Source organism: Artemia sp. Qi Xiang Cuo, chromosome 16, assembly GCF_049724085.1.
Source record: "Artemia sp. Qi Xiang Cuo chromosome 16, ASM4972408v1, whole genome shotgun sequence".
Taxonomy (NCBI): Eukaryota; Metazoa; Arthropoda; class Branchiopoda; order Anostraca; family Artemiidae; genus Artemia; species Artemia sp. Qi Xiang Cuo.
In genome coordinates, this window is record NC_142809.1 from 14,742,762 (window position 1) to 14,755,875 (window position 13,114).

Below are 13,114 nucleotides of genomic sequence, written 5' to 3' on the forward strand. Positions count from 1 at the left end.
TACACCAGGTAGCAACGCTGCAACATTGATGGAGAACTTTACATCAGCAGTTAACACCACAGAGAAGAAGAAATTACTACCAGTACCTTGCAGAACTAATTAATTAAACATTCATATGTGCCACTTTCTACTAGTGCTTTAATAAGATGTCATAAGCTAGGACTAAGATTATAAAATACAACATCATACAGTTCGTGATATTCTTTTTTGCGAAACTGGTTCTGGAGTATATGATTCTGATTCTAAAAAACTTCTCAATTGCGACCTTTAAGAATATAATTGCTTTTTAGTTAAGTATAGTTATGCCTAAATATAGCTTAGGTATATATTACATATGCCTGAATATGTCACCTAAAGGTCGCATCTGACATTTTAAGTCTCCAGAAAGATATGTTAATACTTATTGCTGACCTGCATTCAAAGGGAAAATCGGCAGGACAACTTATGTTCGATCACACTTCGATCCTCCTGATTAATTACCCTCCTGATTCTCCCTTGCGAAAACCTTAGCGAACGGTTTTTGGCAATCACCTCGCAAGTGTGAAAATGTCAGACACGACCTTTAGGCGTAATAGCGATTATATATATTTATACCTTGGCTACTTGTTCGGCACACAAACTTGCTGGTAGTGATTTTTTGGCCTTTCCGGTACATTGGGGATATGAGAGCTTCCAATAACAGTAAAAAAAATGACAGTGTTTTATTAGGGATACCAATCTTACCGGTAGTAATTTTTTGGCCTTTCTTTTGCATTGGCGATATTAAAGCTTTCAATGATGATAAACTATGACAGTAAAAAATAACCTTATTAAGTATACCAAACTTACCGGTAGTAATTTTTTGGCCTTTCTGGTGCATCGGGGATATCAAAGTTTTCAATGACAGTAAACTGAGGCTCTGGGAGTTTAAAGTTCTTTTCACTGGTTTCTTGTTCAGCTGCCTCCTTATTTTGATCTTCCTGCAGATCTATGAACAAAAATTAAATAAACCCAAATGTTAAAACTAACATGATTCCAAAAGCACTTAAAAAAGTAAAATTTCCTTTTTAACATTGTAGGATTCGACCAATAACATTAGTTATGGAAACTATGAAGTCTGGTGGAATAATCTCCAGCTTGAAGTAGACACCGCCTGAATATGTTCCGTGCATTGAAAGTTAAGTTAAAGAATATATTGGGGGAGGAAGAATTTGAAAGGAGGAAAAATATATGGTGGGTGGGTGTGTATGTGGGGAGAGGGTAGCAAAGTTTACACCACTTATCTCATCCAGCCAATGCCTATTCTTTGTGTCTGTTTGATTGGAAATTTGACGCCTGAGCCTTGACCCAGAGTGTATGGCTCCGCTCCGTCATAAAGTTAAACAAACTAAAAACACACATAATTTTTTTTTTTAAGAGAAATTAAGATTACTTTCTTTATTTGTTTTTTTTGCACTTATTGGTTTACTTTTTTGTTTTTGTTTTTCCCTGGTTACTTTTTGAGCATTGCCTCGGTAAAATATTATTCAAAAGACAACTTAACAAAACAAAATATTAACATATTGCTAAAAACAGATGACAAAATTAAACCAAAGGATTTACTGACAGATCCCCAATCAATTATTTACTGGAGAAAAAAACATATAATATATATCTCCACCTCCATCCCAATCTATTCATAGCCTCAGTCGGTTCCACAGGACATATACTGCTATGACTGATACTCTGCAAATTTTAACCATAAAATGAGCGATTAGCATTCTATTATCAACCTAAACAGGACTTAGAAACTTCCTTATTCATTATGAACCCTATTACCTGTCTACAAACCCCATCCTTCCTGTCTGAGTAAATAAATTTTATATCACCTAGTTACATGTTTCCTACCCCTGGGATATATGTTTCTGAAACTCCTAATAAGTCCAGTTCGAAGCGTCTGAATTCGTCAGTCAAAATCTCGATACGATTGTTATTTTTAGCGTCGTAAAAAGTTGCAATTTCCACATTCTTCAAGTCATTAAACTATTTTGGTCTCAGGAAAAGTAATGGTCCCAGAGCCAGAGTACGACGGGAACCAACAGATCTTCTCAGGTCTACACCGAAGCACTTAAGCCGGCTTAGAACTGGACAGCAAGAAGTCCTTGGGACCTCCTGTTGAATGGATCTGAATGGAGGAACTGAGGCATGGAGAAATCTTTACAGCCTGTATATACAGGATAAAAAAAAACTCACTTTCGCTGCTTCGTCTTCTCTACTCGTGTTTCAAGCAGGGGCGGATCCAGGACTTTTTTTAGGGTGTGGGGACAAAATAGGTTGATCCGATAAACTTGTGTTAGGAGCAAGTTTAATTAACGCAAACTTGCATTAATTAAGTAAATTACACTACTTTAGAATACGTTAGGGGGGCGCGCGCCCCCTCGCCCCCCTCTGGGTCCGCCACTGGTTTCAAGTTCAGTTAAGTATTCTTTTCATTCGATTTGTCCAATGCAATTCGCCAATCATTACGATATAAACTGTGTTAGAAATAGAAAATTTCTAAGGGATGGGATTTTATTTTTTATCTGAACTTCCCAAATAATAAAAAAAACATAAAAACACATGTACTGATACTGCATTTTCAGCCGAAATGATTTATACTTTACTCAAAGCCCAAAGAATGTTTACAATTTCGTTGGAATTGAATCAGAATACTTTAACTGAGTCCTGAAGTTTTGATATTTGCTCAACTTGTTTTCGATATTAACTATCTAATATTCAAACGACCAAAACTTGTGTTTGAAGACGAAGCAGGTAAAAGGGATTTGTTGGGAGGAGGGAACACTTTAGGAACAGGGGTCAAATCCAGTGAAATACTGCAGGATAAACATAGAAAATTATAGCAAATGATAAAAATTTTAAGATCTCAATCTAGTCCAGAGATTTTAAACTCGTTCTACCTTAAATTTTCAATCGAGATGGGGAATAAACTAGTCTTATTGATACATTAAAACCTATCCTAATTCTACTACTGCCACTTAAAGCTCATTGTAGCCCTTCTCCCCCGAGGTCAATACACCTACGCATGTCCTTCTACGCCTCATTTTACTTAAAACTTCAGTGTTTGCTTCACCCTGTGAGACTTGCACTTCCCTTAGATTTCTTCTCATCACAAATTCTAGACAATTTCCAACCCACTTGAAGCTCCCTGCCCATTGGAAGCTATTATTATACAATATCCCAGCTAATGAATTACACGTTAGCTTCCCATTAACAACTCGTTTGAATATCTTCTATCAATAATTCCAGACAATTTTTAACCCATTTGAAGCTATTATAAGATTGTCTTTAACCGAGATATAATATCCTAGCTAATAAATCCCCTATTAGCTTGAAATTATCAGTCCATGTGAATATCTTCTCATCACCAATTTCAGATTAATCCAAGTCCATTTGAAGCTCCCAACCTATAGTTTTAATTTCTATTCTTTGTTTGGTACTCGCTCAACTCTCAAAATACAAAATGTTGCACAACGCACAATGATAAAAAAAAAAGCAATAACAATGGACGTGACCTGAACATTATATCATTTACTACATGATAGGATTAGATTGGGGGATAGAACTAGACAGGGGGATAGAACTAGATTGGAGGATATAACTAGATTGAGGGACAGAACTAGATTGGGGGTTAGAACTAGACTGGGGGATAGAACTAATTTGGGGATAGAACTAGATTGAAGGATAGAACTAGATTGGGGGATAGAACTAGATTGGGGATAGAACTACATTCTAGATTGGGGGATAGAACCACATTTTTCACCCAGTTTCCTGTTCCATAGAGTCAATAAAACGAGTACTTAGAAGCATCTTTAGAAAATCCCTCTGGAAAACAAATGTTATATCTTCCTTCACTTTTCAAAGGGCCTGTGTTTCTCTGCACAATCGTCAATACTACTACTACTACTAACAACTCATCGCAGCACCAAGCTGCCTGAGGCCAACACAGCTACACACGCTCCTCCTCCACCCCAATCTATTCAAAGCCTCCCTTTTTACACCCGCCCACGAAGTTCCCATTTCCTTTAAATCTTCCGTGGCTTCTACTGCTTCTGGCTTTATGTGCTTCAAGGCTCGGCCATACGACGGCCATTGAAGAGAATTGGCGGACAAAATCATCCTTAAGAGAGATACTTTAATCAAATTAATCACAAATGAAGTGATTAAAACAAAACCCAAGCATCAAACATCATCGTGGGTGTTCACACTGTCATCATAGTCGAGATGTGATAAGTCAAGATAATTTTTCATGCTTTTTTAAAAGCAGAGTCAGTCCTAATGGCTGGGAAAAACTTTCCAAACAGCAATATTTTGTAAAAGCCACATTGCAAAGCCCATATATAAGATAGAATTTCTTAATACAACAAAAAAAACATTCAAAATCATACATCCCCCCCCCCCCGTAAAAATGTGTATTTGTTTTGTGTTTCATCCGCTTCTGTTTTTACTTTTTTGCTCAAATGCCTATATATTATATTACAATGCCCAGCTTTTTGATTAATATTGCATTTTTGTTCTAATGAAATAGCATGTTCCTCGCCGTTTTGTTGAAAAGCCAAAATCTCTAGAAGGTGCCGGAAACTGATTTGTTTCTATAGACCTACGTGTGTAAAGAGGTTGGAGCCTATTTTCCCAAATCAAGTGAAAATGACGGTCAAAACTGAAAAATGAGCCATGTAGTACCATAAAGGTAAAGATATACTAAAGAAAATTGTCCCGTTTCTATGGGTGCTTGAATTTTGCAGGTTTATCTTTGTTTTGACAAGATTTTTGAAGAAACTGAATTTCAGCTCGGGGAGGGGGGAGGGGGCTGGGGTCTGTAACGCCTACTTTTTAATGCATGAGGGGGGGGAGATGGAGCCAATTTTCCCAAATCAAGTGAAATGACAGTGAAAACTGAAAAATAAGTGATATAGTACCCTAAAGGTAAAGATATACAACAGAAAAATTGTCCCCTTTCTGTGGGTGCTTAAATTATGCATGCTTATCTTAATTTTGACCAGATTTTCGAAGATACTGAACTTCAGCTGGGGGGGGGGGGGGGGGGGGTACAGAGGTTGGAGGGGGGGGGAGGAACAGAGGTCTGGGAGGGGCATTTGCCCCCCCCCCCTATCCCATAGCACATTACGCCCCTGTTCTGCATATTCTGTTACGCAATTATTCTTGTAAAATTTCTCCTACATTTTCATTCGTAAAGAAATAGTGCAGATATTTGTTAAAGTAACGCCTACTTTTTAATGTTAAAAAAAAAACAGGTCCAAAAATACCATTTTTTCCAGCTTTTGGAGTTTTTGAACCCTTTTTCCCAACAGATTTAGTTCCAGATACTTTTAACGATGGTGTTTTTGGAGCTTCGTCGGCCTCTTGTGGCTCCTTTACCGACTTAGGGTATTTCTCCTCAAAATCCTCCTGAAATTAAAAATTATTCAGTAATAAAGCTATGTTATAATAGAACCAAGAACAATTTACTTCTAGGATATTTAACAATACGAGAAGCGAGTTAGAAAGTCACTTTCACACAGATACAGAGACACATCCAGCATTTCAAAATAGGGGAGAGGGGTGGGGTAAACTTTATGACATTTTTTTACTTATGATTATTTTGGCTTGAGATATTTGTATGATTACAAACAAAAACTAAATGCACACAAGCCATGGGGGTGGTTGCCTCACATTTGGACCAACCACTACCAAGATGCAGCCCACCAGCATGTTTCTGATACACACAAAGAGACATAATGCACATAGGTGGCTATGCCTGCTTCCTTGATAGCGAAATCAGAATAGTTTTCACAGGGAGCAGGGCAGCCATTCCTTGTTTTTTCCAGATCTTGGGATTTCAATCCTGAACTTGAGATCTTGGAAAAAAAGAAATATGTATTATTATTAAGAAATACCCTTTAAAAGCGTAGTTACTAAATATATTATTAATATTTAATACCATGTTTTTTTGGGTACTTTTCTATTAGCTCGATGCCACACGACATATCGTATAGTGAACATGATAAAAGAAACTAGTCAAGCAGGTTATTTCAACAGAGAATTTTTATGATGAGCATTGCAAACAGTGGTTTCTCACTTCATTTACAATATTTAAACTTGTAGTTTTTTGGGGTTGAAGGGGTAAAAAAAGGTACCTAGGTCGGGTTACGTATTAATATATGCTCTTCTTAACCCCCACCCCCCTGATGTGCAAATATATAGCCGTAATTTGTTTTTAAAGTATTATATTTTCATCCTATTTTGTTTTATGCATCGACCTAATAGAACAGTACCTTTTTTGCAAGTAAATCGTGGGTTTATTATTGAATTCCCTGTGGAGGCCCTGGTAGGCAGAAGGGATGAAGCCTGAAAACTGTATTTTTGGGCCCAAACTATCCAAAACTCCTCCCTTTATAACAAATTTAGCCCACCTTATCCCGGCCCCTACAGATAATATTTCTATGTTGATAATGGAATTTTCTCTTTTTAATACCCTGTTACCCCTCAAAACACAAGCTTAGAATTTTCCTGGAGTTTATCATACAGAACATTTCTTATAAACAGGTCAAAAAAGAAAATATGTGGTTAAAAGCGGGATAAGAAAGTAGTGAGTAAATAGACAAATAGCAAAATGACTGGCCTGATTAATTAAAAACATTCAAGGAATGCTAGTGAAAAAATAAGACAAGATATCTTTTATGCTAAGGAAATAATAAGACAATAACAAAAAAAGACAATAAAAAAACAACAAAACAAAAAGAAGACAATAACATCTGCGTAATTAACATTCTGGTTGCTGAGATATTGATCAAACAGCATTTAGGACAAGACTTTAATTTCAAATTAAATAAGTTATCTAATTTTTTTGAAAGAGTTAATTAATAATTATTTAATTTGTAGTAATTAGTCATACAAAATATAAGAAGCTAATGAGGAAATTTATAAGAATAATGCATAAAATACAATCTAGTCTGTTTAGTCTGTTTTAGTGTTTTAGTCTGTTTAGTCTTGGCTGAACCTTTAGAAGGTAATGAAGGCTCTATCCAAATTTTGTAGTTTAAAGTAGGCTACAGCGTTAATTTATCAGAGTTCTTGAGTGAATTAGCTTCTTATTGGTTTCTTCATTTTAGTATCTGCATTATATTTCCCTAATCTGAACTAGCTGTGAGGTTAGTGCACTAGACTTAAAATCCTTTGTCCGCGAGGACAGGGGTTCGAGTCCTGGTGTTGCTGATTATTTGGTCTGGAATGGGGGTCTGTAGTGTGACTCTGCAAGCTTAGTCAGAACTGACCCAGTTCTAAATGGGTACCTTGGGAAATCTGGGGGGAAAAGACGGGAGGTGTTGGATGATTTGCCCCCAGCCATGCATCACACTCCTGGAAGAGAACAAGGACATCAGTACCTGTGCTACATAGATCTACATAGCTACATAGAACATCTATGTGCTACATAGATATTCAGCATGCAGAAAAGCTGTTTTTAGTTAATTGTTCTTACTTTTCACTGAAGACAGTTCTTAGTCATATAACCAAAATATTTGCTTAGGGTGTATTTTATCCATTGTCTTCAGAAAATTCCTCATTAACTCCTTATATTTTCTATGATGAAAAGGTGGCCTTTCCAACTATTTAAGTAATTAACCATTTTAAAATATCCAATATTTGCTTAACTAATTTCACTGATTAGATCAAATTAATGTAACTAATCAAATTGAAATTAGATTAGGTTACTATAATTTAACAGACACTTATTTTATAGTTTCTATGCATGAAATACTTTTAAATCTAGAATGAAGTTCCTGAGAATAACTCTCTGGTATGATCTGACCCCAAAAATCTAAAATAAAAATGAGCAATAGGCACAAAGAGAAACCAAGGATTGCCATCCAGGCAAATTTTATGGTCCTCCACAGCACACAAAATTTTCCATATTTGCCAAAACGGCTCCATTTACTGAAGTACAAATTAAATTCCTGTTCTTCACAAGTACCATACAATAACATGAAATAACACAATTTATCAGAACAAACATTTACCTTAGAACACAAAAAGTACATTAGCATTATGAGTGGCAATGCTGAAACATACCTAAAAACAGGGAAATATAGGACAGCGAGAGATCTTCAGCAGTAGGTCACAAGCAAGCATTAGTTGTCTGTTAAAAAAAAGCTTGGAAAAGAAGAAGATACCATTTGTTTTGATTCTGCTTTTTTGTGTGCGTTTTTTATGAAAAACATAACCTGTGTTTTATCATGTTCTGAATTACTGTGTGCAAAAAATTTCCAGGAATGAATCTACAGTTCCGACTAGTAAAAAAAAAACGTTGTCTCAAAGCTCTTATACCTATTTCTCCCATTACTTTTAAAGTCTGGAAGACTAAGAAAATAGGTTCTGACTTTGAAGAATTTGACTTAGAATCTGTCTTGCATTAAAGGAAGCAACATACCATGGTACAGCTTAAGAAAAGATATTCTAGGCCAAGTTCTCTTGTTTCCATATTTAAGATACATAATCACAGCCTCTTTTGGACCTTATATATGTATAAGAATCATAAACATCACACTCAGTTCCATATATGAAAAAAAAATGATTAACAATAAATTTGATAGATGAATAAAGCATTTACCTTGGTAAACAAAGCCAAAGGTTCATACATGCTAACCTGTACAGGTTTACCACTGAAATGGAATTCAACAACCTTCTGAGGGTCCACGTAAGTAATTGGATCATCATTTTCTAAAAAAGAACGCAATATTTATGTATGTACAGACATATATATATATATGTTGTACTATTATAGACATACACATATATATATATATATATATATATATATATATATATATATATATATATATATATATATATATATATATATATATATATATATATATATATATATATATATATATATATATATATATATATATATATATATATATATATATATATATATATATATATATATATATATATATATATATATATATATATATATATATATATATATATATATATATATATATATATATATATATATATATATATATATATATATATACATACATACACACATATATATATATATATATATATATATATATATATATATATATATATATATATATATATATATATATATATATATATATATATATATATATATATATATATATATATATATATATATATATATATATATATATATATATATATATATATATATATATATATATATATATATATATATATATATATATATATATATATATATATATATATATACTATCTTTATAAGTTAGCAATAATTGTGCATGTGTATATATGTGTGTATATTCTCAAAAACCGCTTCATAGTTTTTTGATAAAATTGGTATCTTGGGATATTCTCATATAAAAAAAAAACGTCTAAAAGTCTGAGAAAATTCGTTAAGAGCCTAAATTTTCGTTGTATCGTTTTTAGAAATCGGACTTGCTTTAACAATCAAAAATCTTTGGAAAGACTGCAGTATGAAAAGACAGCAATTTGTCTCAAATTGTCTGTGGGTAGAAGACAAGTGACAATGAAAATCTATATATAGAAGCCTGCTGCGTGCCAGGCTCTATACAAACAATGGTCTCTTAAAGGAGAAAATACTGAGAAGTTGTGCTTCCTTCATTACAAATTGTCTCAGTTGGACTGGACTTACTAAGCATTGTCCAGACTAGAAGTTTTATTTGGCTTAATTGTTTTATCTTAAATGCAGCTAGGAGCAAAGTTTTCTAAATCTTTTCTAAATAAATCTTTTTTGCATTCTTTGGGAATTTATAGTGAATTATTGAGGCTGTCCTTTGGTGTGTAATATCACAGAAAGAAACATGTAAGTATGAATATGGGCAGAGAATATATAGTCTTGAAAGTGATAACACCTTTTCTGGATTTTATGAACTTGAAACTCAGTAGGACATTGAATTTATTGAGTGATTGCTGTTAATTGTGGGACCATTTTTTCAAAACATTTTTATAAGAATTAAAAATGTTAGAATCTACTGACCTAGTTTCTGGACATTTATTTATATTTTGTAAAAATAGATTTGTGCATTTATTCTGGCTTCAATTTAAGTGTGCCAAGCCGTTTTAACGTAACTCTAATTGCCAAGCAGAAGAGGGGCAGTTCCTTGTTGCAAGAGGCATTGTACCTGCCAGGAGAGTCTTCCTTAAACTGCAGGGATCAGGTAGAACAGGGGCTGACGATTCCTTTATTTTACTGGGGTACATCCCAGGAGTAGAGTAGAATATTTTTATTTATAACACATACATAAATAAATGTCACAAAACAGCGCACATGCCTTGTGGCATACTTTAGAGCTGAAAATATTGCCAACGAAAATACACAGCCATTTTCTAACTAAATTTTACAACAACAAAAAAGAAAACCCTAATGAACAAAATGCTTAGCATGTCATAAGATATTTCTTCACCAGTCTTAGAAAATGTCGCTTGTTGCTACATTCTCGGACTGATGCTGGAATTGAGCTCCAGATTTTTGGCCCAGTGTGACGGATGCTGAATCCCGCTCTCGATGTCGGGCGAATTTCGCACGAAAAGTTTGAACGATGCGTAGTAGGATAATTACAAAATTGAGAATTAGTTGGAAAAATGCCAGAGAAATTTACAGGTTAATTACTATATTGATAATCGTGACAAATACAAGAGATAGAAATTAAATAAAGTTGGTCCAAAGAGAAAATTCCTGAAGTCCCATATAGGTGTCTAACTGAAGATCTGCAATCAACATTAAAAAGAATCCTCGTTGCTTTATTCTGAAGTATTTGGAGAGATTTGAAAACAGATGAAAAGGTAGATGCCCAAACCGAAATGCAATAGAGAAAATATGGGTGGACGAAAGAATAATAAATAGATTTTAGAATGGATTTAGGAAAGAAATGACGAGGACGAGTTAGCATGCAAATATTTCGGGAAGATTTTAATGACAGTTTTTTTACATATTTATGAAACGACAAATTTTCATCTAAAATAATCCCAAGATATTTGAACTGAACTACCCGTTTCAATTCAAGACCATTCAAGAAGAGAGAGAAGCTATCTGACACTACTGATCCAGTTCGTGAAAATAACATATATTGGCATTTTTTTTCATTAAGAGCTAGTAAATTTCTTGAATACCAATCAGATACAGTTAGTAACGTACTTTCAAGGTTATGGAAAAGAACTGAGAGGTCCCGGTGAGAAGCAAAATTACTACATCATCAGCAAACATTATAATTTTACAAAGAGGCAAAACTTCTGGCAAATCATTTATAAAAAGAAGAAATAGAATAGGCCCAATGACAGAGGACTGAGGCACTCCGTAATTAATTGTAAAAGTTTTGGAATGGAGATCAAGAGATTTATCAACACAATCTAGTCATCTCCCAGAAAGGTAAGATGCAAAAAATTTAACAGCTTGTGTTGAAAACCCATAAAACTTGAGTTTAATAAGAAGCAAAGAATGATTTATGGTGTCAAACGCCTTGGCGACATCAAGAAAAATCGCCAATGTGTGTTGACCATTATCTAGTGAATCATTAATATTTAGTAAAAGCTCATGAATTGCCAGTTCAGTTGACTTTCCTTTTATAAAACCATATTGAGATGTGTGTAAAATCTTACTATAAAATAAATATTTTTATAATTGACTATTTGCAAGTTTTTCCAAAATTTTGCTGAAAATTGGAAGTAGAGAAATACCTCTATAATCTGAAGGGCCAGTTGAACTCCCAGCTTTAGGTAATGCTATAACATTTGCTTTTTTTAAAAGCTCAGGAAAAACCCCATGCACAAGTGATAGATTAAAAATATGTACCAACAAGGGTGAAATGCTTTACGGTTTGAGCCGAAAATCCAAATTCGTCCTTAGAAAAACTCTGTTTAAGCTTCAGAATAACTTTTTCAATTTCATGAGGCCTAATCTCAGAAAAAGAAAACAAATTTTCTGCATGTTGCTCATTAACTGGAACAGAAGGGGGATTCAGTTGCATATTCATAGTCGATGCAAGTCTAGAACCAATATTACTGAAATAATCTCCAAAAGCATTTACAATTTCATTGGGCTCTGTAACATTTTCTCCATTTAAAAAAAGCAATTAACGCTAGTACTTTTACAACTATGAAGACATATCTTTTCATTTATCAATTGCCATGTTTTTCTCATATCCAATTTATACTCCAAAAATTTCTCTTTATAATATTTTCTCTTCTCATGTCTGATAATTGAATTTAGCTTATTTCTATAAACTCTGAATACTTCAAACAACTCATAATTTTAAATAATTCCTAAATTTTCTATTTTTATGTTTTAACGATGTATACCTTCAGTACATGGGTCAAATGTCTGCACAAACTTTCCATGCAAAACTAGTGTTGAAGAAGCCCAATCCCGCAGTCACATCATTTGATCAATAAAATCTGAAAACGCAGCATTTGGGTCTTCTGAGCCATAAACCGAACTCCAATCATGGTCATCAATTAACTGATGTAGAACTTTGAAATCAATCCATGTATATCGCTTTTTTGAATTATCCATTGTTGAATCTCGATGTTGTTTATTACTATTATTTAATTTTAAAAGAACACTCACCAGAAAATGATCCAACATATCAGACAGAATTACTGACGATTTTTCAGCATCAAATAAAACAGGAGAGAAAAATATATTATCTAATAATGCAGCTATGTTAGCAGTAACTCTTGTTGGCAGAGAAATACTTGGAAGAAAATTAGAACACAACATCATACTTTAAAACTTCTTATTATTTCCAACATCAAGATTCAAAAGATCAAAGTTAAAATTAACCAAAATAATAACTGGTTTTTTCAATGCTTCCAGATTTTTCAACAGCGGTTCAAAAACTTCAAAAAATCTTTTTGGGTTACCCAATGGAGATCAATAAACAGACCCCAGAATAAATGGATTACAGCCCAAAGGCACAACTTCAACAAAAATAGTCTCATATAACCCTTCATCAAATATAGACAAATCACTGAGAATACTAAAAGACCAGTCATCACAAATATACAGCATCTGACCTCCTCTGGCATTCTGACACCTTGTATGCAAAATACACTTCATCCCGGG

At 33.8% G+C, this 13,114-nt stretch overlaps 1 protein-coding gene across 2 annotated transcripts in view; it reads right to left on the reverse strand.

The window, feature by feature from the left end:
• Positions 1-13,114, reverse strand: part of Br140 (bromodomain-containing protein 140) — an 86,514-nt gene that overhangs the window by 64,445 nt on the left and 8,955 nt on the right. For both annotated transcript variants that reach the window (XM_089102707.1, XM_089102706.1), the window contains exons 2-4: positions 8,624-8,733; positions 5,283-5,424; positions 829-967 (exon numbers count right to left, since the gene is read on the reverse strand). In XM_089102707.1, coding sequence (XP_088958833.1) covers positions 829-967; positions 5,283-5,424; positions 8,624-8,733 — 391 coding nt within the window. The remainder of the gene's footprint in view (positions 1-828; positions 968-5,282; positions 5,425-8,623; positions 8,734-13,114) is intronic.